This window comes from Halichoerus grypus, chromosome 2 (genome assembly GCF_964656455.1).
Source record: "Halichoerus grypus chromosome 2, mHalGry1.hap1.1, whole genome shotgun sequence".
In the NCBI taxonomy this organism is placed as follows: domain Eukaryota; kingdom Metazoa; phylum Chordata; class Mammalia; order Carnivora; family Phocidae; genus Halichoerus; species Halichoerus grypus.
Genome location: NC_135713.1, coordinates 29,426,146 through 29,452,004, shown reverse-complemented (window position 1 = coordinate 29,452,004; position 25,859 = coordinate 29,426,146). Strand labels below are relative to the sequence as shown.

Here is a 25,859-nt window from a genome sequence, read left to right as displayed (position 1 = left end):
CCCACAGCTGCGTAGCCAACTGACGCCCGAGGGATGGAAAATGCATTCGTCTCCGCAGGGATGGGAGGCGGCGGCCGAATTAAAGGCTTCCCCCGGGTGGCCTGCAGGGGAATCTGGGCGGGAGTTCTGGGTGGAGATGGGGGTAGGGCTGCTGGACGGGAGGCGGGTTAGCCTGGGAGCTCACGGAAAGATGCCGAGCCCAAGTTTTTGCGTTTACGTGCACACTGTCTTACTCTCTCCCAGGGAAAAAGTTCAAGGAGGTTTTCCTTAGAATCGTATCTCGAGGAGGGGGGATAATTAAGTGCACGAATCCCGTAGTTTCCACTTAAGAATTCCCTCGGAAACTGGAACACGGGCATTGGGAAGACACTGGGAAACACCACATCCCGAAGTGCCTGGGTCTCCTCCACCCCCGAACTGGGTGGGACTCGGCCCTGAGTTGACAGTGCCTTTCTGTCGCCCGCCCCCAACTACGCTGGTGTCGTCCGCCTTTCTAGGGGTTTTGAGGACTGAGAAGCCAAACGGAACCCCCTCGCTGAGAGAACTGAGCCCCAACTCCGCACCCTTTCGTGGTCTAAGCCTTCCCCTGTCCGTGCGCCTCCGCAGCGTCCGCGGCGGGGTACCATCCTTCTGGATACCCGGCCCGGGGAGCTTGAGACTCCTCTGAAGGGGGAAGGGATTTGGGGCCAGATTCTCGCAAAACTGCAAAAGTAAAATAGAGGGTGTTCGAGTATACCATGACGGATTAAAATTTGCAAGACAAATCAAACCCTACCTAACAGCAATGCTAAAGCGCTTACTCTATGCTCCCCTAGGTCTTTGATACATTATTTTAATGTTCATAACCTGGAGAGGTGGAAGTAATATTTTAAATGGAGCTGATGCTTTGGGAAGTAACGTAACGCAGGTATTCCCACACAGGCCCAAAGTCCCCAAGTCCCTACTAACTTCTCGTTCAGCGACAGAATACTTCTATAAATAAGTGGGAGGAATGAAGCGCGCGGGCGGGGTGAGGGGTGCCACCAAGCCTGCCCCAGCCAGCCGACAGCAGGATCGGGACCCCGGATAAAGGGTCCTTGATTGTATTCGTAAAATGAAAAGCTGACCGCTTGCTTGGGTGGAAGGCTGGCTCGCGGGACGTCCGGGAGCTGCCGGAAGGTGGGGAGGTCTCTGACCCGGGCGGAGGACGTAGGGTGACGGCTGCCTCCTCGTCCCCGCGGGGAATGGGGCGGTGGGGGCGCCAGTCCTGGTTCCGTCGTGTTGGCCAGGTATCGTGGTGTCGTCGTGTCGGTACCTGCCGGGGCAGCGGCCCCGCTGGAAAATCTGACCCCTGGGATCCGGTAGCAGAAGTGAAGGGCAGTTGGAGGTTGGAGGCGGAGAGCTAGCGGCGCCTGGGACGCCGCCGGGACCGGGGAGTGAGCCGGGGACTTGCAAGGAGGGCGCGGGATGCCCAGGGAACCGGTGGGCTGCAGCCGTCCCGGAGGAGGGCGGTGACGAGTGTGGCGGGGGGCACCGGGACCCGCGGGGATGCCGCGCCCTGGGCGTCCCGGCCTAACGCGCCTCCGCCGACCCTCTCCCCCGCCCGTGCAGGTGCCGCCGCCGGACGGGACTCTAAGATGAAGTTATGGGATGTCGTGGCTGTCTGCCTGGTGCTGCTCCACACCGCGTCCGCCTTCCCGCTGCCCGCCGGTAAGAGGCCTCCCGAGGCGCCCGCCGAAGACCGCTCCCTCGGCCGCCGCCGCGCGCCCTTCGCGCTGAGCCGTGACTGTAAGAACCGTTCCCTCCCCGCGGGGTGGGGGGCCGCCGGCGGACCCCCACGCACCCCTACGCGTCGCCCGCACGCACCCCAAGCCAGCCGGGACGGCGGTGCGGCCTCCCACGCCCGCGCGGAAGCCCACCTCCCAGGCCCTGACGCCCGGTCCGTCTGTGACACGTGCTGGTTGCCCAGAGGGTATCAAATTTTTTGCTGTCGGTTTAGCATTCCGGTGAACAGACATTTTCCCCACCACTACCAGCACCGTAGGAAAACACACAGTTGTCCCCTTTTCTCTGCTTCCTATCGTGTGCACGCACTCCCTTGTTTTCGTTCTCCCAAAGCTCTTTATCTGTTTGGGTGTGCCTGGCTGTGCTGAATTCTGAGAACAGTTGCATTTCCATCCTAAACTGCCCTTGCAAGGGAAGAGGCCGAGGTTTTCCAAAACCAAGTCAGAGTCAGAGAAAACACAGAAGGGCCTCGATTTGCAGAACAAGCATCTGGGCAGTGTCAAATCTGTTCAGAAAAGTTCCGGTTCTAGAAAGACTTAAGGGAAAATCGTGCTAGCTAGGACTAGGCAAAAAAGCTGTAGTTTGCTCCGCACTCGACAATACTAACGTTTGGCTAAGATCAAGTGTAATACTAACTTCTAAGAAAAGACCATATAAATAAATAAAAATCTGTGATTTACCTCTCAAAAATGTTTTAGATAGCACTCTATTAGGGCATGTCAACTATGATTTGATATAATGTGCCCTAGGCTCCTCAGAAGTTTATCTGTTGCATAGAGCAGGGTATTTGCACACAAGTTAGAGGTTATTGGGGAAGTATGTAGGTAACAGAGGTAGCACTCGAAAATTTGACACAGCCCCAAAATAAAGCAATAGTGAGCTGTAGCCAGGATGTCACCCTAGCTACTCCCACCTTCCATTGTCCCTCGAGCTGTTTTGCACTTAAATCAAACTGAAGTCGGATGCACGGCAGAAGCAGTCCTGAAAGTCAGCTGTATGCTAAGAGCCCCCCAAACTTAGTGGCCTTGAGCTGAAAACAGTGCAGGAAATGTGATGTGCTTATTCTATACTTAATTATAACAATAAAAGCATCTTCTTCCAGAGGTCCCAAGAAAGAGGAAAAAGTGCATTTTCTAAGCAATTAAGACTTCAAGAGTGACTTAAAGTTAGAAAAAGAACATGGTTGATGCCTTGGAATTAAAGTAACTGTTCCAAGAGTTTCTGTCAATTAGTTATATAAGCTTATTTTTTTTTTAAATTTCATTTATTTATTTGACAGAGAGAGAGACAGCCAGACAGGGAACACAAGCAGGAAGAGTGGGAGAGGGAGAAGCAGGCTTCCCGCTGAGCAGGGAGCCTGATGTGGGGCTCAATCTCAGGACCCTGGGATCATGACCTGAGCTGAAGGCATACGCTTAACGACAGAGCCACCCAGGCGCCCCTATATAAACTTATTTTTAAAGGCTTTGGTTTCAGCCACGAATTTCCACCTTAGTGTATATAAATGTTTCTCCAATAGAAACTTAAATTTAAAATGCCCCTTAGTGTCACTGTCTTCAGAATAGTACCCATGAGAGCTGAGTAAGTGGCTTTTCATCGACTCAAACAGCCTAGGCCAGAGGAACAGGAACGCAGTGTTAGTACTTCTCTAAGCAGGATGTGCAGGAGAAATATGACTGTGCCTGATTATGAAGCTGATTAATTCATGGAAATTTAATTAGCATATTAGTATCCTATCTACCTAGGCTTATTTAATGCGGGCTCTCGGTTCTGGCTCCACTTTTTTTTTTTTTTTTTAAGATTTTATTTATTTATGAGACAGAGAGAGAGCATGAGCAGGGGAGCAGGGTAGGGGCAGAGGGAGAGGGATAAGCAGACTCCCTACTCGGGGAGGAGCCTGACCCGGGGCTCGATCCTGGGATCATGACCTGAGCCGGAGGCACACACTTAACCAACTGAGCCACCCAGGTGCCCCTGGTTCTGGCTCCACTTTCAACTAATTCTGACTTTGGACAACTTACTTACTTACTTTAGAACTCAGTGAACAGTTTACAACCATGCAGTAAGGGGAGGCCTTTCTACTTCAAAACACCAGTGGCTATGAGATTTTGTCCCCTGGCCTTCATGTTCTTGCCCTCACTGTCTTCTGGGAAAAGACTCAGAAGGAGAGACCCCCTGCTCACTGGATTACCCAGGGATCTTTAATGGAATACTGATGTTGGGCCTCACCCTGAGAGATTCCAATTTAATTGGGTTTGGGTGTGGCTTGGGCATTTGGAGATTTAGATGTCCCCAGGTAACTCTAATGTGCAGTCAAGGTTGAATCATGATTCGATAATACCCCAAGAAAATCTGTGCCCCATGTACGATACAACTAGTGACAAAGCAAGCAAGGTAGCATTAATCCTGCTCATTAGGGCAGGGGGAAGGTGTGCAAAGGACAGGTAGGAGAAGGGAGATTACCTCCCTTTTCCAGAACTGATGCTAAGTCGTCAATGGACAAGATTCCTACTACTCCATTTACATCTGAACCAGCAGAACACACCCAAGTCTGTTTTATCTACCGGAAGACCCAATAGATCCTAGAGGACACTTGAAACAAAAATGTTTCCAAAGAGAAACTGAGCGGCATTCTAAGCCAAGTTGACTTCTTTCCAGGTATGTTCAATTCGGTAGCAAGCTGTTCGTGCAGGGAAGGCAGAATAATGACAGTGTGCAGACTTTGAACACTCAACCAGGGTCAGCATGCTCCTATCACGGTGCTGACATTTATATCTTGCACACCATACACCCTGCGACTGGTTAAAGCTTATGGAGAGAAACATTAAGTCACGAGTTGCATTTGAAAATAGTCCCTCTGCTTTTCAAATGCTTGTGACTCAGTGATTGAGCAAAGGCGCTTTCCTGCCACCTTAACCACTCCGTGCCGTTCAAAGGGGGCTAGCCTGCGCACCCTCACCCTTGAGGTTTCATGTGTCCTGCTGCTTCCAATGTAAATGAAATGGCCAGAATTCTGTTCCTAGCATTTTCACAGGATGAACTACCCAAATAGAACGCATAACTGGCTCGCTTCCGTGCCTACAGGTTGGCTATAAAGTAAATGGGCTGTGGATGCCTCCCGTGGCAACTGTGAATTTGTCTAAACCCCAGGACTTGTGGTTTTCCCTTTGGAGCATCCAAGGGCATCCTTTTCCCTTTAGCTATCTTTGTTCTTTTATTTTGCTTTTTATCAGTATCTTCTCCAAAGGGTGATTAGAGCAGGCGGGAGGAATCTAGAAGGTGAAATTAGCAGATGTCATAGCAGTGTAGAACTGACAGTTAACCCCTTCCACTTCTCATGGTAAAGCAGCTTGTCCAGAGGGCGAGAACTACACTGTGGCGGGAGGCAGGTCGGCTGAAACTGGGACCAGAGTTTCCCAAACCACTGAGGCACAGAGCAGAGCATTTGGTTTTGCTACGTAGGGGAAAACACTTTGTATGGGAGGAAGGTCTTCAACTAGCCACTAAAACCCTGTTGCACAAGGTTGTCTGAATTTATTAAAGGTTAGTTCATCGTAGTCATATGTCAGATCTCGGCCGTGGATGACAGCTCTAAATGTGTTTCACAAGCAAAAGCGTAAAGTGCATGTGGTTTTAAAATTTGCAATCTAAAAGCATGTATTCATTCAACAAACAGTTCAGGTGTGCCTACGTGGGCCAGGCACTGTCCTTGGTGCTGGGAAATCCTTGGTACACAAAATAGGCAAAAGTCTCTGCATGGAACGCACCCTTTAGCAGACGTCCAGTGTGGTACAATTCAGTAGCGCTGGAAACCAGAACTAATCATGAACAGCCTTGGGCTAGGAAGGCGGACTTTTTGTGTGACCAGAGGCCAACTGGAAGAAAGACTGAGCCTTGTTAAATTATAATTACAGGCAATACACAACTTATTGTAATACGATGGGACTATATTTCCCCAGTTTGGTATAAAGTCACGAAATTTCCTATGGAAACAATCTTTTATAAATCAAGCTATCCAGTTCCCAGGCTGGCTCACGACAAATCTTGGTGTAAACCATAATATAACTGAAATATAATTCACAGTATTATTAGGTTAGAGCCTCTTCCTGGGGTGCCAGGCCCCACAAGTTGCAGAAAGAGGGCACAGAGCAAGAAATCAGGGAGTCCCGACAAGCAAGAGTTCCAGTTCACACTGTCGGATCAGACTAGGGTTTGGATCCCAGCCTTGGCCCACAACCAGCTGTTACTTCATCTCTCAAACCTCAGTTTCCTCGTGCGGAAAAGCGGGACGCTATTACAACTGTCTCCTGGGGTGGCTCTGGGGTTAAATAAGATAATGCTTCGTAAAGCCCGTGCCCCATAAGTAAATACTGCAGGTGTGAGGGGCCATCTTCCTCCTTGCAATGCCCAATGAGAGCCTTTTTCCCACCCTCACCCCTTCACTTCAGCCTCTGCCAAGACGTTACTCTAAATGGTGGGATTTCAAGCAGCACAACATAGTACCGACAGTGAAAGAAATGCAGGCCTTACAGGGAGGCTATTTTGGGCCCCCAAGTCTGTCATTTGGTCAGCACTTGGTCAGGCCAGCCTTGCCTGGGATTCTGCTCCCCGGTTTAGGCCCCCGGGCTCTTCCCAGGTTCCACAGCTCCTTCCCTTCCCCATTTTCTTGAGCCCACGGAGTTCCTGTGGAATTTTTCCCACCAGCTTCCCATGCACACATTAGGGAGACCCTCTTTCCCCACTGGGGAGAAGGGAGCTAAAACAGGCAGACCCTTCTGTGTAAGTGATAAGGGGGGTGCAGTTTGGAGGCTACCTGTATTGAGTATTTTTGTTTTAAGTGATCCCTGCTGCATATTTAAGATGCTTAATTTAATTTGAGATGTTTCAGAAACCCAGCAAAACACTTCAGTGAACTTTAGTAAATGTTCAGCCCATTGTTAATCAACAAAGGAAGCTTCTAGAAGCTGGTTCAATATTAAGCTTTCCAATCTAATGTTATGGGATATAGAATTTGGAATAAATAAGCACCATCTACCTATTGCATCTTCTTACTTTACTGACTATATGAATGAGCAGTACTATAATAAAGTAACTATGTAAGCTTTTGGAAAGGGCCTCTGCCCTTTGGGATGAAGCTCTTAAAATCAATAAATTTCATGTCAGGCCCTTTCAGGAGGCATGGATTCCTCACTTGAGATCTGAGACCAACCTCTCACTCTGGCCCCAGTGTGGAGACCGATATCAAACTGTTGCTGTTTAGAGAAATCTATTTCAGGCTTAATTTGGATTGGCTGATTTTAGGACCTTCGGCTGATCTGACAGCTTAAGAATTATGCTTAAAAGATTCTACTTTCACTGATATAAAAATAAAAGCTATCTGGCCTCCCTCCCCCACCAACATCCCTTTCATCTTTGTTCAGGTAGCATTTAATGGTCCATAGCACCTTCATTCAATTAAAACACTTATTCTTTAATTAATCACTTGAGCTCAATCAAGAAGCAAGTGTTAAATATCTTTCACGTGCTAGGTGCTGTGTGGCATCAGACAGACAAAATTGTGAACTAAACAGCTTATGGTCTAGTTGTAAACTATGGAGAGGCAGATGGGCGGGTGGGCAGATTGTCAGACAGACAGATATGTCTACCAAGGGGCTTATATTAGCTGAGGTCATGGTAAGAATTCCTAGCAATGAGGTCACTGGGATTTGGAGATCATAGCAGGAAAGGATTCAGGGAAGAGCGAGGATTTGAGCTGGTACTTGAAAGATGGGTATTAGGAAGGGAAGGGAATGGGGAAAAGGCACATTCCAGACTAGGGAGAAGCCTGAGCAAATTTATGACCATGATATGGGGAAGGGGCAGGTGGTGAATCCCAGGAGGAGGCCAGACCGGTCACCAAGTGCTGAGAACAGGTGGCGGGAAGTGGTATGAAATTTAGGAGATCTCCATAGGTGATACCTAGATGATGAGATGCTATAAAATCCGGGACAAGGAGGGGTTTGCTGTTTTTGATGACAGCAGAGCTCCACGGGAGAATCTCGAGCCGGCAGGTGGCTGTGGGTGGGATCCTGCTGCAAAGCGGTCTCGCCGCAGAAGTTACTCAGGGACACAGGCTGCTCGGGAGTGGAGTCCGTAGCATTAGGCATATTTTTCACTTTGAGGTATTGTGCCCTCATTTTTAAAAAGTTTCTAGGCATAGGCACAGTTGAATCAACCTATTAATCCTCCAGGAAGTGAATAACTACAAATAAAAACTGAATATTCAAATTAGTGTCGTAGCCCCCTTGGCTATCCACACGGTTGACCCAGTTTTTAACGAATAAGTTTTGTATCTTGTCCGAAAATTGAACAAGTTTGAGCTCTACTAGTACTACTTGTATCCCCATTTTACAGATACTACTTGTATCCCCATTTTACAGATGAAGAAATGGGACCTAGAGAATTGTTCAAGGTCACGAATGTAGTAAGTGGTGAAACCAGAGTTCAGACCTCGGACTTCTGGCCTCAAAGCCAGTATTTCTTGGCTTTACATAGACTGTGCTCCCATATTAGTAGATTAAGAAAACACAAACATTGGCTTGCTAAAAATACAGTCACTAACCCTGAAGCACAGATTTTCAAGAAAATCAAAAGAGCAAGCTAATAGGAGTAGGGAATATTAAATTTTTAAACCCCTTTAAAAAAAAAGATTTTATTTATTTATTTGACAGAGAGAGAGAGAGAGAGAGAGAGAGTGCACAAGCAGGGGGAGCGGCGGGCAGAGGGAGAGGGAGAAGCAGGCTCCCTGCTCAGCAGGGAGCCCGATGTGGGGCTCGATCCCAGGACCCTGGGATCATGACCTGAGCTGAAGGCAGACGCTGACCAACTGAGCCACCCAGGTGCCCCTAAGGCCTTTTTTCATTTCCATTTGGGTGGCAGTGGGCCTAGTCTCCTATTATTCTCCTTTGAAGCCCAGATCAGAAGCTTTTAAGGAGGGGAACGTGAATTTCTGTACCGATTACCACCGATGCCTGTTGCACTGGGAGGAGGCTTCCTAACATTTGGGGACAAGGTGAGGTCTGCTCATACGTTTGGTAGGCTGACAGCATTTGGGAGACCTTCTGGGAGGTACTTGTGCTCAGATCACTCGTGTTCAGCCCCAGGAAAGGGGACATTGATGTAGGAAACCCAGGGTGATTGCACACGGGCCAGAGTGACCCCCCGGTGGGAACAGGAGTGGGCTCGCCCAGGCAGAGCTGGGCTCACCATTGGGAATCTACCAGTTAGCTCAGGAGAAGGCAAACCCACTTTTTGCATGACTTTAATAAGGTAATGGAGGTGGAAAGTCATGGTTTTAAAAGTCTTCAAAGTTTTTTGTTTGTGAACCTGCCGAAAGAATGTTGAAAAACTTCTCATTGCACACTTCTAAGACGATACCTAAAATGTTTGAATCACAAGTTGCATAGTCAGTCGTACCAGATGTAATTTCCAGACCATTGGGGAACTGTATGTGTGCTTCACATATATTTTTGGTGAAATCTTGGAGCTGCAAATTTAGCTTATTCAGTTCAGGGGAAACTATCAAACTAATCAGCGCAGATAAATTGACTTTTTGGTCAGAAAAGATCTGACTTCATTTCCAGTTCAAAGACACTTGTTAATACACATCCATGACAACCATCATACTTCCGGATCCTAATTACATGATGAATAGATGGATGGGTAGATGGACAGGCAGACAGATAAAGCACAGAACCTTGCCGTTGAGTGTCCAGCCAGAATGAAACATGGAACCACCCACTTCAGTATATCTTGGTTTATTCATGTGGGACTTCATAGTACATAGTTCATAGTACAATAAACACCCATGTATCCTTCACCAAGACTGACCTCGTGTTAGCATTTTGCTTCATTTTTTTTCCCCTGAACCACTTGAGAATTAGTTGCAAACATAACATCAAATACTTCGGCATGTACCTTCTAAGAACAAGGATATTACCTTATACAACCACAGTTCAATTATCAGTCTCAGGAAGTTTAACAATACTGTTATCCAATAGATAATCCATGTTCAGATTTTCCCAACTGTGGCAATCATGTCCTATTTTATAGGGTTTTTTTCCTTAATCAAGAATTGCAAATTGTATTTGATGATCATGTTTCTTTTTTTTTTTAAGGATTTTATTTATTTATTTGAGAGAGACCGAGAGAGATAGTGAGAGAGAGCAGAAGCAGGGAGGAGAGGGAGAAGCAGGCTTCCCGCTGAGCAGGGAGCCCAACACGGGGCTCGATCCCAGGACCCCGGGATCATGACCTGAGCCGAAGGCAGACGCTGAGCCGACTGAGCCGCCCAGGAGCCCCATTGATCATGTTTCTTTATTTTCCTTGAGAATAGCTGCCAAGCCTTTTCTTCCCATGACATTGACAGTTGTCAAAGTTCAGGAGGTTTTGCCTGCTGTTTTGCAGACTGCCCTTCAATTTGGATTTGTGCGACTGCTTCCATTTATGAGATTCAGGTAAACATCCTCAGAATAGAAATTCCTGATGACGTGTCCTCACGTCAGGAGCCCCCGACATCAGTTTTCCCCCCGGAGCCATGCGTGCCTGGATTGTCCCAGCGTGGCCCCTGCAGGTTTTGCCCCCCGGACAGTGCCTCCCAGTAAAATGGGTGAGATGGGCAACAAGCACGCCTTTCTCATGAGGTGGAAGGCTGAGCATAAGCCAGGAGTTGGGAAAAGGTGCGTTTGCAGGCTGCCCAGTTTCAGGGTGCAGCACGTGTGGAAACCAAGTCTCCTAACCTGCCACAGGCCCTGTAGAAAGTTTTCACATGCCTTCAGCCGGGACACATGGCTCAGTTTGAAGACACCGACCCACACCCATAGCGGACCCAAAAACACCATTCATGGGCTGTGGACTCAGTGGATGTTTGTATGTTAATTTGGGGGCATTTCGAGGGAGCACAGACGAGACAGCAGAAACTCCTAAGACAGGCCTGCTCCTTCTGCCCACAGACCATAGACCGCTGTACCAGGGGCTCCCGGCCCCCTCCTCTGTAGAACACACTAGACTAACAAGGGACCAGGGTCTGCGTCTCCTCTGGGGGACTCTTGCTTTGTCTAGAGCCTGCAGAGTTGACCACCACACTGCTGCCCCCGTGTAGATGTCCCTGAAGAATGATCACAGACAACCATATCGACTGAGCTGAAAACTTGCTTCCACTGTGGTAAACGTGTGACTATCCCCATTTTAGGTGGCTATTGGGACTTCACAGGGTTAAGCAACTCAGCAGCCTCTGGACCAAGGGCAACCTGAGTCCAGCACTCACTCTGTTTTGTTTTGTTTTTAATTCAATTAGTCCACATATAGTACATCATTAGTTTCAGATGTAGTGTTCAATAATTTATCAATTGTGCATAACGCCCAGTGCTCATCACATCACGCAGCACTGACACTTGTGACCACACCACCAGGTCACTTCCTCCCCACCCAAGACACTCCTACAGAACTCTTCTAGCTATGTCAGAAAGGCAGGAAGGGAAAAGTCAGGCGTTGGGATTTTGTAAGTGCAATCATTTTTGAATGGTCTGTATAGCTGATTCCACGAAGAGTCTTTGAGATGCCAGTAAATTCGTTCCCGGAGGCGGGGGGCGGGGGGGGAATGTTGCGTAGCAAGTCCCTCCTCACATTTGACCACAGGAAGCTGGTTCAAATGATAGAGAACACCTTTCTTTCACCCCCTTTATTTTTCTTTCATCTTCTCTTGGCCCTTCCTCTTCTTGCCCAAGTCCCTCAGACCAGCCACTGCTCGGCGGGCCCCTGGGAAGGCCTGAGGGAACGAGAAGGCAGAACCCTGGAGCATTCTGGGGCCTCGGGCCTCGGGCAGGGCTTTGTGGGAGGGAAGAAGCAAAAGTTCCTTTGCTTCCAGGTTCCTTTGGAGTTTCCCCTCAAAACCCACCTGCCTCTGATAACACCGCAAGGGATTCTTTTCCCAAGTGGCTTTTTGTGCTTAATTTTACGGAGTAACTATCTCATCCTTCCCGTAAGGTTTTCATAAAGGCATCAGCTGAGCTCATGGTGCGTGCTCGTTAGCATGGGCCCTTTACGGCTGACCGTGGAGTGCTTTTAGCTCACACCAGGTGTTCGTGGATTAGTTAACAAATGGACACCCTGTGGGGTGTGTTTGGGACTTAAAAGCAGGAGGATGGACATTTTCCCTCCAGGGGAGCCGTGCCGTATTACCGTAAAATTATTAACATAACTATAATGAAAGCCGGGACCACATAGGTGGAAATCAGAGCCAGGCAATCAGAAGCTGATGGCAAAATGAATATACTGTCTGTCTCTTCCTCAGTGAGGTTTTGGGGCTGTTTGTCTTCCTGGAATAATTTCCATTACACTCATGACAGGTTTTCTTAGTTAAGTTGTAGGATAAAAATTCAAGATAGTATAACTAATACTCGTGTGCGATGTTGGTCAAAGTAGGTGGAGATGGTAAATAAAATGGCATTTTGATGAGCAAAGTGGCTTTTGAAAGTATACCCAAGGCTCCTTTTTCTATATTCTGAAATGGTGTGCATCCTGGTTGGTCTTTTTCTTCTGCCTTGAGAGGATCCAGAAATGCGTTTTTTAAACAACAAAACACTGGTGTTTTTACGACGCAAATACTTGTCAAATAAACCCATGTCATGCCTTACTGTCAACAAACCACGGGTCATGAGGAGAACGTGCTGCTAGCTCCGGCAGTGGTCACAATGACTTAGTAAATCGCCTCAACTGGTGATTACTCTTAGGGAAATAGATGCCACAGACCCCTCTTGAAGTTAACCCAAGAGACCCAGTGACTAGGCCGGTCTAACACTGGGTGACTAGTCTGTCTAAAATAGGAACGCGAGGATGATCGTTACATAATGTGACACACACATCCGCATTCTGGTGCTTAGTGACCTACAGGCTTTTTATTTTTAATTAATTCAAATCAGTGGCAAAATTAACACATAAGTAGTAGCAGATGACAAAACTCTAGAATTTTTCAGAAAACTGGAACCTTCTCGTGGAGTAACACCACACATTTCAGAGGTCGCTGAAGGTCAAATAAGAACAAGAGTCAGCAGCTTGCAAGGCGGGCTGGATCCGTGATCCATTTGGTAGCAGTCGCAGTGGGTGATTCTAGCCTTGGATTCATAAGCCGGGTATGACCCAAACATGCTTGAAGCAGCGAAAAGAAATGGATAAAATAGAGATTTTTAAGAAAATAGCAGGTTTAGCGTTCGACTTCCGGGTGATGGAGATGGAAGGCTGACAGCGTGTTGGTGTAATATGTCCTCTCAGAGGCCATGGGCTCCATCCCTTCCTTTACAGATGGAGACTGAGGTGTAAGGATGCCTCCCCCTAGGACCCCCTAGAACCTAGGGTGTTTTGAGACTCAGCACCCTTTCTACACATCTTTTCACCTCTCCTGCATAGGGCAGAGGAAGATGATGAGTTGGGAGACACTCCGTGGTGAATATTTCAAATGTAACCAACGCACTGAGCCAAGAGGTAAACTGAAAAGATCGAGAACTGCTAGACCCTAAAATACCTCCCGTGGGGTTTCACGGGGCCCTGAGCAGAATGCTGCCAGGACATCAGCCAGAGGCGGCCTCTCCCTGACAGAGGTCACTGAAAATGAATGTTTTCAGCACTCCCCGCCCCCCCCCCCCCCAGGACGGAGGCTGTCTGCTTCTTAGGGCATTAGCACTGGGGAGGGCCCCAGAGAAGGTCCAGCCAACCTCAGTAGCACTAAGTAACTAGCCCAAGGTCATGAGACTGGTCAGGGACTGACCCCAGACTGGAATTCAAGGCTGTGTTCTCTCCAGCTCTGCAGCGAGAGCCTCATCATTTGGTGCCAGAGTGAGTTTGAGGAGCTTCCGGAGATGCGGCCTCTCTGTCGGAATCTGCCACCGCCCTTGGCTGCTGGTTTTCCGGTTTTAACTGGGAAAGTGCCAGATCTGCCTTAGAGTGATATGCAAGACCCAGGGCATGGGAGGTGCCCCTGAACAGCCTGGCTTTTCCCTTTCCAGAGACAACTTACTGTATTCTGTGGCCCGAGGCAGCCTGCTTTTAGAATCTACTTCACGTAACTCAGTTCACGCTGAATTTTCCAACAGAAAGTATATTTCTCACAGGATTTGGTAACTGTGTACAGGTGAAATCAGCATATCTTGAACTTGTTCCTGAGTAAATTACCACACACCTCGAGGCTTAAAAAGCTGCCTAGTAGTAAGCTTTTTTTCTTTTTTTTTTGGTACTTAAAAACAAATAGGTGGCATGGAGGCCTAGAATAAGTTTGAACTTTAAAACTAAACCAACAGATAATGAATCATTGAACACTACATCAAAAACTAATGATGTACTATATGCTGGCTAATTGAACATAATAATAAAAATAATTAATTAATTAATTTAAAGAAACTTTTCAACATAAAAAAACGAAACCAACAGAGTCCACATTTATGAGTCACGTGGCCTTTCTTTTCATCTCCTCTGAGCCTCAGTTTCCCGATCTGTGAAGTCCAGATAATACGCAGTCCCTACACTAACCTTGCAGGGATGTTGTGGGGCTTAAAGTTGATGCTGTAGGAAAGGAGGTATCCATCCCCCCTTTATATCGGTAATATTTTATGAGCATCAAGGAAGCTGTTATTTTAAACATAGAATGATTCAGTTTTGTAATATGAGGAATTTTAAAGTTTTTTAATACTTACAATATTTCAGTATTTCAGTATTAGTGAAGAAAAATCATGTTTGTATCTTACTGAAAAGTAAAAATAACGTATTCCAAAGAATGACATGAGTCGGGAATTTTCTTGAGAAGCTCTAACAATCATCAGGTTGATTCTCATGTAAACATGTATGTGCGCACGTGTATGCACACACGTATGTACGTATACATGTGTGTGGGTAGATGGATAGAACTTGTGTTCTGCATATGCATACTTGGTCTACAGAGCAGTCTGTACTTTCCCCGGGGTACAGGCAGGTAAAGAATATCAGGTTCAGTAGTCCCCCAGGCCTCCTGTCTGTGAACAGCCTTCTCAGGGAGGCTCTACCTGTGAGGACAGGCTGCCCAGCTCCTCAGCAGCCTGCGGCGTAGCCTTCCATGGCCTTACCCCGCCCCCCTCCCCAGGGTGTAGCCCACCCTGGATGGGGCATTATTTGGAGTAAGGCCATCTGGGTCCAGATGCACCTCTCACCTGCGCAGCCTTGGCTTGCGCAGTTGCTCACCCCATGGACCTCCGTGTATTAACCCTTGCCCTTCACCCCAGTACATAGCAGCTGGATGCTTTCCAGTGGGGTACAGAGGCTACTGTTCCCCAGAGCAAGAAATAGTCGGGCCTTTTCTCTGGGGCCCCTGCGTCCTTGAGGCTGACTCTGGCCTGGAAGACAGTTCCTCTAAGAGGGGCTACTGTGGGTACTAGGATCCAGCCCCCCCTTTTTTTTCTGGAACTCTCAGAGCCTCAGAGACCTTCCCTCTGTCCTCAGAGCCCACTTGCACTCTGGGGTGGACTCTCCTTGTGCTGCCTCCCTTTGGGGCCCATGGGTTGAAGACAGGCTGAAGGCTGGCTTAGCCCCCCAGCCTGGCTGGGGCAAGGAGGGGGACACCCTAATACCACTCCTTTGATTAAAATAGCGTTAAACTCTACTGTTCTTAAGAGAAATCTAACATTTAGGAGACTGTTTTGTGCATGGAATGGTTTGAATTATGTACTTTTTCCTTAGGCTATTACAAGTACTCTGAGTCCTTACCATTGTTCCTATAAAAACTCAGTTACCTTTACAAAATGGTCAATATCCCAGTCCTTTGTTCCTGAGGTGACTTTACTGTCTTTCCCCCATAATCAAGGGAGGCAAGGTCTCTGCTGTGAACGGTTTGTTCCCAGAAATACCCCCCAGTACAAGGTTTCATTTGCTGGAATAGCACTGTTTATACAAAGGACACATCAAAGTTAAAATATCTTAAAGAGAATAATGCCAAAATATTTGGTTGCATCCTGAAGGATCACTTGAATGCATTTGAACATTTTGATTTTTCAAAAACTTTAGCTTTTAGATGAACATGTTTTTCCAAGACATATCCTCCAAGTGGGTCTGGGAAACAAGCAAGTGTTTGACCTATTTTTTAAAAATGATGCTCCTCTTCTGTGGTTTGCAAGTATTTTACTATCAAAGTTCGTACTCACGAGGGCTGTTTGGATAGCTGACATTTGGCCAAGCCCTTTATAGGGTGAAGAAGAAAGTGATATGCCATTAAGTTTTAATTTAGGGAACTAATCCAAACCCTAACCCCCTTCTCTCCCCTCAGCTCCACAGGCAGCTATGGGTTTGCCAGGGCCCGGGTTCGAGGCCTCTGCAGAATTTCTAAGAACAGGCACAGTGAAGCGAATGGCTGCTCATGGCCCCGAAATGCCTCGTGTTGATAAATTAAGGGAACTCAGGCCTGGAATTAGGAATTTAGTTGGAAGAGACAGGCCTATTTGCTCTGTGGTTTGGAAAATATAATGTTACCCTTTTCTGGTTTCCAAAATTCATATCCATGTAAAACTTGCAAAATAAATATTTATTTTTTTGCTCTATTTTTCAAGAAGGAGAAGAAAGGAAAAAGGGAAGGGAAAAAAAAGCTTTGGGCTCACTAAGAATCGCCTGGGGCCTAAAACTGGGGCTTCGATAAATATTTCCACATCACCAATAAGGTATGAGGCAGATTTTCCCACAAAAAGGAGAAGTACTTATTAGCTATATCCTTCGGTTTAACATCGAGCATTTATTGACTGCCCCCCAGGTTCCTGGAAGCCTTTTATTTCAGGATTAATAATCTGTTTACCACCTTATCCAAAAGCATAAGTGGTTGGTGCATTCACACTGCTATACTCATCACCCTGAAAAAGCCAACTGGAATTTAAAATAAAGGAACTAAACGTTCTCATAACAAAGTGTAAGTATGTCGCAAACATCATTTAGTACTGCTTAGACTAAAAATTTATTTGCAATTTATCTGAAATTCAAATTTAACAAGGTGCTCTGTATTTAATCTGGCAAGCAAAACCAATGGACAGAGCCATGCAGTCAAAATGTCATAAAAAGGAGGGAAAATGGTTTTTGGGAACTTTGAAAGGATCAGGCAATAAATAAGAACATTATATATACGGATTCAAATTGTTATTATAACTCCAGTAATATAAAAGTATGTAATTTATTGTTGCATAAATTAGAGAGTCTCTAAACCAGTGTAAGTTGAACTTTTACAACTTGAATGTTTTCCCGTGAGTTTATGTTAAAATTTTAGTAATGTTTCATCTTTAGTAAAATTTCTGATTAATCTTCAGTTGATTCTTAATTGATTTTAACTTTCTATGTCCCCAGGTTCTTAAGTTACTGATCTATTCAGGAATTCTTGAATAGAGTGGGGGGGGGGGAAATCCCCTCATGTGAGTTCTTTTGTAACACAAAGGGTCTTTTTGGGGAACATGAAGACTTTTTTGGTATTTTGATTAATCACCCCTAATATATCAATTTTAGAAGTTCAGATTTCTATAAAAGACATGGTTTTTTGAAACTGAGCACACCTAATTTCCTCTTCAGAGCTTATTATTGAAAAAAATCACAAATAGCATAAGCAGCTCATTCCTCAAAATAAGCCATTCATTTCTTTAAACAGAGTGATTTAAAGGTTTTTGTGTTTTCAGAAGAAAAGAAAATTTCTTAAGGAAGTCCAGTTAGAAAGTGGTTCCGAGGAAATGACTGACTCCGAGTTCCTCCCACAGCAGTCCTCCCCGAGGGAGCCCCTTCCGAGACCCCGAGGGAGGCGGACACTGAGAGAGAGCTCTTGGCGGCTGCAGGAGGCTGGCGAGATGGGTATTTCGCTCTCAGCTGGAAAATGACGCTGCCACTCGGCACGGCCGCTTCCCCCGCGACGTGGGCTGTTGACCTGGAAGCCGCTTATTTCATTATGGTGTGGTCCTCAACCGAAATCCGAGTGTCCCCTTGAAAAATTAAGGACTCCTCCTTCTCCCCTTTTAAAGTGTCCTATTTTATTCAAAAATTATCGAGGGCTTCCAGGGACCAGATCCTATTTTAAGCGCTTGGGATCCATGGGTGAACAAGCGAAGCAAAGGTCCCTGCCTCCTGGAGTTGAGAAGACAGACAGTAAATAAAAAACACAGGAAATCAGTTATGTTTTGGAAGGTTGTATTATGTTGTATGTTGGAAGGTAGTATTATGGTGGAGGGTGGGGAAGCAAGGCAGAGGGGTCTGGATTCGGGCTTGGGAAAGATTGTATTTTAAGCGGGGAGGTCAGGGTAGGACTTGGGGGAGGTGACCTTTGAGTGAAGACGTGAAGGGGGTGTGGGAGTGAGCCGCTGGGTGCTGTGCAGGGACAGTGTTATATGCAGAGAAGGAACAGACAGCACCGAGGCCCTGAGCTCCTGGTTGTGTCTGATCTGTGGTTCTCAACCCAAGATGATTTTGCCCCCAGGGACATTGGGCAATGTCTAGGGAAGGGTCAGGGGGATACTCCTGGCATCTCCTGGTTTGAGGCCAGGGATGCTGCTCAGCATCCTGCAGTGTGAGAGGACAGCCTCCCACGGCAAAGAATGATCCTGCCCCAAATGTCAGTAGGGCTAAGGTTGAGAAACCCCGAGTGTGAGAAGAGGTAAGGAGGCCCGGAAAGCTGGAGGAGAGGCAGTAAGGGAGAAGAGAAGTAGAAGAGAAGGCCAGAGGTGACAAAGGCTGGAGGAGAAGGGGTGGCTAGGTCAGGTAGGGCCTTAGGCCAGTGTGGACTTCGGCTGTTACTCCAAGAGAAATGGGGAGCCATTGGAGGGTCTGGAGCGGGGAGGGACATGACCTGCATTAACAGTTTGAAGAGTATCGCTCTGGCTGCTGAGTGGAAAGGAGACTGAAGGAGGGTAAGGCTGGAATGAGGGGGGTCGAGGCTGCTGTGGTAACCCGGACAGAGACCATGGGGCTCAAACCAGGGTGGGAGCAGCTTCGTGACTCCCAGGCAGCAGGACTATGCAATGCCAAATCCCAGATACCGGACAATGAGGCGTTCTGGGGGTTCCACACAATCTGCACTTTCGTTACTGTGTATCCTATATTATATATATTCTATGTAATCTAGATAGATAGATCAGTGTCGATCAATAGACCTATCAATTGATCGATCGATTGATTGGTTGATAGAGTTAAGTCGCCTTAGCTGGATTTTGTTTTACACAACAGGATACCTGACATTTGCTTTAACAATCAGTCCATGACAAAACAATTCGACAGGAGTCAGGCCCAAAGTAATCCCTCTCTGCTTTACCACAGTCTTGGCAAAACATGTTCACTCTTGCCAACAACTATTTTGAGGTGTCTTTTTCTGAGCCACATATAACCCTAAACCTGCTAAATTACCTGAAATGGGGATGAGGGGAGCATAAAAGGCCTAGGACCTAATAACAAGGGGTTTGAATGGCTTTCTTCTTTTAGAAATGCATTACATTGTTCAAGCAGTTCCTCACCTCTTACTTGAGCAGCCAAAGCAAATTCTGCAACAGAGCAGAAAACCCCAAGGGATTGGGAATTCTTGCTCTAACCCAAAGGTCTCAAACCTCTGAGAAGCATCGCCTCCTTGTTCCTCCGTGTGATCTCCCTAAAGCACACATGTCTTGTCCTGTGGGCCACCAAAGGCCGTGGGAGTCGTGTGGCCGCCTGCAGCGGAGGCTGGGCCTCTCTCCACAGCAGCATCTCCTTCCATTTTTTGCTGATCCATATAAATGTCTTCTTAAGTTTACCATACTTTTTTAAGTCATGCTGTTCCGAGGAAGTGGTCGTCTGTTAGTGAAAAGTGGGCTGTTTTTCAGGGAGTTTTTAAGGAACTTTTAACACATAGATGAAGTCATGAGCTTTTCATTCGTTCTACCAAAATGCTTCTGGCCCCACTCAGCGGCACAGAGGTGTGGAGTCGGGGAGAGATTCCAGGGAAGAGCTCTTGATATTCCAGATGAAAGTAGCAATGTTGGAAGACTTCCCGATCCAAGATAATCCTTTTCTCACCCTCTAACCCAGGGTTTCTCAAAGTCATGTCAGAATTCATTGAAAATGGAGAATCTCTGGCCCCTCCCTGTACCTCCCACTAAGGGTAGGGCCAGGAATCTGCATTTCCATGAGCCTCCCAGCGCCATCTCACTCTCACTCACACTCACATCTGAGAGCCCCCTGCTCTAGCTCAGATCATCAGCCAAGAAAAAATGGCCTTCAAGGAGCGGCCTGCTCCCAGCAACCACAACACAGACTTAATTAAAAATGGCAGATGGTGCTCAAATGAAGGGTGTGCTTCTGAGGACTTGTTCTCTGCAAGGAAGCGTGTCTGTCGCCGGGCACGCTAGTCTCCTCTTTGAACTGGATACTCTCCCTTCTGTAGGGGCATTTTTGCCTCTGTTCCCCGGGGTTTGGGTGGGGAGCGCAGTGGCCAATAGGCTGCTGGTCCCGCTGGGGGTCCCCGCTAGGCTGACTTTGGAAGCACTTTCCTGTAGAAGCCTGCCTGAGACGGTACTTGTGGTCTCATGTGACCTTTTCTGTTTTCTCGTTGAACAGCAAACACGCCAGAGGATTATTCTGATCGGTTTGATGACGTCATGGATTTCATTCAAGCCACCATCCGAAGACTGAGAAGGTCGCCCGAGAAGCAGGTGGCCGTGCCGCCCCGGAGGGAGCGGAATCGCCAGGCCGCGGCCGGCAGCCCGGAGAGTTCCAGGGCCAAAGGGCGGCGAGGCCAGCGGGGCAGAAACCGGGGTTGTGTCTTAACGGCAATACATTTAAACGTCACTGACCTGGGTTTGGGCTACGAAACCAAGGAGGAACTGATTTTTCGGTACTGCAGCGGCTCCTGCGACGCGGCCGAGACAATGTACGACAAGATATTAAAAAACTTATCCAAAACCAGGAGGCTGGTGAGTGACAAAGTAGGGCAGGCTTGCTGCAGACCCATCGCCTACGACGACGACCTGTCGTTCCTGGATGACAACCTGGTTTACCACATTCTAAGGAAGCATTCCGCCAAGAAGTGTGCGTGTATCTGACTCGGGCTCCGGAGACTGCCGTGTATTGCATTCCTACTACGGTGCATAGGAAGGGACCAAGGTTCCCAGGGAATGTTAGCCCCGATCGGAAGATGAGGACCAAGGAAGCGGAGGAGGAGGAAGGAGGAGGAGGAAGGAGGAGGAGGAGGAAGGCAGCTGTTGGGGGAGCCTGGTAGAGGGAGATCCAGCTACAGAGAACTGGACGGGAGAGAAAACAGCCATCTGGACTCTCCCGGCCGGCAGCCGACGTCACCAGAAGCTCAGGGCTGGGGTCCCTGGCTGGGTGTTTCCTGTCATCTGACACAGCCCACCATGGCCGGTCCCGGGCAAAGTTGCGGATGCACTTGAAACCAAACCAGTGTATCTCCTGTGGTTTATTTTCACATGTCTGGAGACACCCGGGAAGCGGTCATCCTGGTGTCGTTCCTTGTCATGACGTTTTACCGCGGAAATCGAGAAAGGTTATTTTTCTGTCACTCAGCGGAGACATACCCCGGAAAGGAGGAAGAAAACGAAACAACACAATGCAACACAAAAAGCAAAGACACGAGATCATTACCCTTGAATTTGAAAGTTGAGGCCTGAGGTTTGCTAAAGCCAGCATGTTTTGCGAACGGTCGGCCGGTGATTGATTTGGAACCTGGTGTGTGGGGTGGGAAGAAGCTGGCTAGGAACCAAAAAGGCTGTCCTCATGACTAAAAACAAACCTGAAGGTATTTCCTTGATGTCCTTGGAAATAGGAAACCAGTCGTTTTCGGCAGCATTCTTGCAGGAGAGCGAGTGGGGAAGGCCCCCAGCCACCCCGGGGCAGGGGGACCCGCTGGGCCTGTCGGTTTACAGAGAGACAGATGTTACATACCCCCCAGCTCCGTTTATGCATGGTCACCAGTGACCAGAGAAGCTACTCGATGCAATGCATCTGTTTCAGAATACAGAAATATAGAGAAGATATTTATTGAGATTTAAGTTATTGTTATTTATTACCGTTCACTAATGAGTTGCTCTTCTTTTCCCTTATTTATTAAAGTTTCTTTTCAAAGGTGCCAAAGTATATGTGCTCGCAAAATGCAAAGAAAAGTGACAAAGGAAATTTTGATTGGGAACAAGGGTCCATGCTTTTCAAAGTATTAAAAAAAGTTTCTCGCTAGGCAAAAATCACTTACTTTACCTTTTTAAGAAAAGCCCTCCTTAATCTCCCTCCCCCCCAACCCATTTCGCCTCTTCCCTATTTTAATTTTTGAAAAAAGGAATGCGTCAGAAGGAGCGCTTCTGACAGGCCCCCTTCTCGGGAGCGGCGCGCAAAGACCCGTGCTCGCTGTTCCGCCGCCCAACAGATCCACCACACGCTTCCCTTTCCGTTGCGTGTAAGCTCTTACTCCCGACCACACAGATCTATGAGATGCATAACCGTGTATATGAAAGGGTAAATCCCTTTTAGTAAGTAGTCCTGGATTCAGTGCTGACCTAAAAGTAAGATCAAAATCCTGTCAGCCAGCCGTGGTTCTGCTGTGACTTGTGGAGACTCTTCCTCCATCCTTCCATCCACCCACCGTCTTCTAGAGAAACATGCTCACGCCCAGTGCAGTCAGGGAGCATGTTGCCGGCCTTCCAGAAATGGGATCTACCTGGGTGCCATAAGAGCCCCTTGGCTGTCACCCTGGGACAACAGTCGCTGTCCCTGTCAGAAGAAGGTGGCCCAGAGGGGAGGATGAGGAAGACGTGTCTGGCCTAGCTGCATGCACACACCAAGTCTCCTGCCCACAGAATGCCCTACCTGTACGATGAAAGCCTTTGGGGGGGCAGGGGTGTAGGACGGGAAAACCCAGCTCCTCGCACGAGTCCCAGAGGTGGGTTTGCCTGGCAGCTGACCCAGGCTCAAGGTGCTGGGCCCTTTCTTAGAGTTTGTTGCATGTTTCATAAAAGGGATTTTTATCAAGGAAATCATCTATCACTACCCGAGTAGCTAATAGCCCGAAAGTATGACAGATTTAGCAATTAAATGACCTACTGGCCTCCCTCAAACAATCATGTGAATTTTGCAAAGTAGCCAAGAGGCAGCATTTACCAGACATCCCTTCCCCCAAGCCCCAAAAGACTCAAGTTCGCCATCATTCTGTCCCTCTCTGTCTTTTCTGCTCCCCTTGCACAACCTGGAAATAAAGGAAAAGGACCCCCCTCCCACCCTCTCCTGGGGCCAGAGTGGGGACCCCGCTGAAGAGCAGCCTGCTTCAAACAGTGACAGACCCAGCCGTCTGGTCATTCGTGAAGCACAATGTGATGTAACCCCAGGATCATCTGTCCGGTTCAGAGAATCCTGGCGGATTTGCTGTCCCCAGGTGTCAGCCTCAGTTATCCCCCCGATTCCCATGGAGAGTCCCTGCTCACAGGGGCTCTAGGATACAGTGGATGTGGACAGCTCGTTCCCAGCATCACCTACACACCACAAGCAAGTTTTAACTGAAGCAAATCACTCCACCAAATCCACAAAAAGGGTAAAGTTTGTGATTTTTCTATATCATTGCGATTACCATCTGATCCGGTAAGGAGTGCACTTCTTTGGAAGTTCTGACTTCTCTGATCTGTCTCAGTCGTTTGTGTTATACAACCAAAGTTCTCTACAGACTTTATTTTTGTACAATATCATTTTGTAACTTTTTACAAATAAAAACTCGTTTCTATTGCTCCCTGTCCTTCTGTCCTTCCTCCCTTGCCCGTGGACCACAGCTAGCCCAGGCGGCCATCCCAAGTATTTATGATCAGTCGGGCCCTGGACCAGAAGGCCCCCCCTTCACCACCACACCGCCCACAGTTTGGTTAATGGCTTGCCCATCGGCTCTCCACAACCAATCACACCAATATTTATGGAGTTCCTACCCTCTGCCAGGTATTATTCAAGGCACCAGTCATCCAAAAGTGGCCAAAACCAAAAATCTTTGCCCTCGTGTAGTTGGTATTTTATTTTAGTGGACAGACAGTATTCAAAAAAGTAAAAATATGTAGTGATCCAGGCAATGATAGATGCTATGAAGAATACAAACAGGCTATTTTATAATAGGGAAAAAAAAATGGGGCCTGCTTTAATTAGAGGTGACCCTGAGGCAGGATTTAGGAGGCAGAGAGCGCTAACAGATAAGGAGCACCTTGGCTTCTGCCCTGAACCAGGCGAACACCTGGATGCAGCCGCCGCCTTGCACAACTTTGGGGGACACCGTGCACATCTGTGCTGTATGACAGTCCCTGGAGTTGGCGCAAATGGTGGCCTTGAGCCGAGTGTATTCTGGTGGCAAGAAAAACACACCAAAGAGAGGAAATGCCAGTGCCCTGGGTTGGGAAGGAGAGCATGCTTCCTCCTCGGATGACACACAGCCTGGGTTATGTCACGGGCAGCCTTGTGACTATGAAAAGGTAGCCTTGTGTGGTGTTTTAAACCCAAAACAAAACTCTGACACTCTTAATACTCATTCTAAGTGTCTGCCAGCTGAGGTTTTCCAACAGACAGCATCCAGAGCAGTGCCAGGCTCTGCGCGAAATGCCCTTTCCTTCCCGACGCTCCTGGCCCCCCTGCACTGAGAGTCCCCGGCGTCTCGGGGCCCCACTATGTGCTCCGGCGTTTGGAGTCCTTCTGCCAGGGCCGTGCTGGGGCCAGCCGAGGTTTCTGTCAGCCAAATTCTGGTACAAAATTAGTGACATGCCGAGGGAATGCAAAGATTGTTAGCTCTTGCTACCTTCTGCTCCCTTTTTAGAGCCGTTTCCCCAAAGTAGGCTCCCAGGATCGTTAACTGGGTGAGACGCTCCGCAAAAACAGAAGGATGGGGTGGTTTTCTAATCAAGTAAGTTTGGAAAACATTGAGTTAAATAACATCAAACAGTTTTTTATAGTTAAAAAGAGAAGTGCAGAACTTATCAGAACCTTGATTAGACCAACAAGGACTGCGACCCTCCAGGAGGGGCGTGGTGGGCGGAGCTCCCCAGGTGGGTGGGGCCAGGGAGCCGCCTGCTGCATTGTTCTCTTGCTCATTACACCTGCTGACCGTCCCTTGAAACTACCTTGGGCGGTGTTGCCTGCTCCTATAAGCATCAGGATGCGCAGAGAGGGGGCTAGAGATCGGTAGAGAGGCAGAAACTGCTGGGCAGCTCCCACGGGAAGGACACCCCCCCACACACACACACACACGTACACACACACACACACACACACACAGGTACTGTGGTTTCTTGCTCAGCATGATTAACCAGCGGTCAGCTTTGGAAATTTCCTTTCCAAAGGGAGAATGTGCAAATGAATGTCTCTCACGTAAGGGAGAATGTGTTGAAAGCTGGGAAATTCCTAGCAATAAAAAAGAGAACCTCCACCATGCTTACTGAAAATCCTCACCAGGCTCGAATCATTTTGAATCATGAGTGCAGACTTGAGGGATTGATGCCCCCTTACAGTGGTCCTCAGAGGGAATGCTGCTTCTGTGGAGCTTTAGGCTCCGAATTCTTGCTGCCGAGAATGGTGGGAGCACTGGATGAGGAGCCCCGTCACCAGGCTCTGACTGTCTCCTGTGGCTTGTGCCCATGAGATCAGCCCAGGCCAGTTTTCTCCTCTGTGGCCAGGGCTGAGTGAAGCAAAGGTTTAAAAGAACTTTTTAAAGAATCAATCCACTCTTGAGGTAAAGGCAGAAAATCAGAATTTCCTGAACCTAAGTCTCAAAACCCGAAAGCACCGCCCCCCTTCACATGCAAAGTCCTACTTGGGTCACGGCTGATTTGCTGTCTGACCCCAGAGTCCCAGGGAGGAGGAAACCCAAGACCTCATACCGTCCACCTCAGAGCACAATGGCAGGGAGAGGACGTAGGTGTCAGCCATGGGCTTGGGGCTTTTTTCCATCAGGTAATGAAAGGTCTCAATCCAGAGTGTCTTCTTGGGACGCATCTTTGGTGACAGAACTGTTACTGTGATCCCATGCAGTAGTTAACTTTGGTCTCATCACATCCTGAATGAAATTAAAACCAAATACTGCCCAGTTGTCC

The 25,859-nt window shown here is 47.8% G+C and overlaps 1 protein-coding gene and 1 long non-coding RNA gene across 8 annotated transcripts in view; one reads left to right on the top strand and one right to left on the bottom strand.

Moving 5' to 3' along the window:
* Positions 1-20,843, top strand: part of GDNF (glial cell derived neurotrophic factor) — a 23,998-nt gene extending 3,155 nt beyond the window's left edge. Inside the window, exons 2-3 of the mRNA XM_036111077.2 lie at positions 1,591-1,767; positions 20,359-20,843. Coding sequence (XP_035966970.1) covers positions 1,617-1,767; positions 20,359-20,843 — 636 coding nt within the window. The 5' untranslated portion in view covers positions 1,591-1,616. The remainder of the gene's footprint in view (positions 1-1,590; positions 1,768-20,358) is intronic.
* LOC144381070 (uncharacterized) overlaps positions 15,638-25,859 on the bottom strand; it is a 30,212-nt gene continuing 19,990 nt past the window's right edge. For 6 of the 7 annotated variants that reach the window (XR_013445525.1, XR_013445524.1, XR_013445526.1 and 3 more), the window contains one exon: positions 15,638-25,859. This is a non-coding gene — a long non-coding RNA (uncharacterized LOC144381070). The other variant, XR_013445529.1, reaches the window with a different exon arrangement.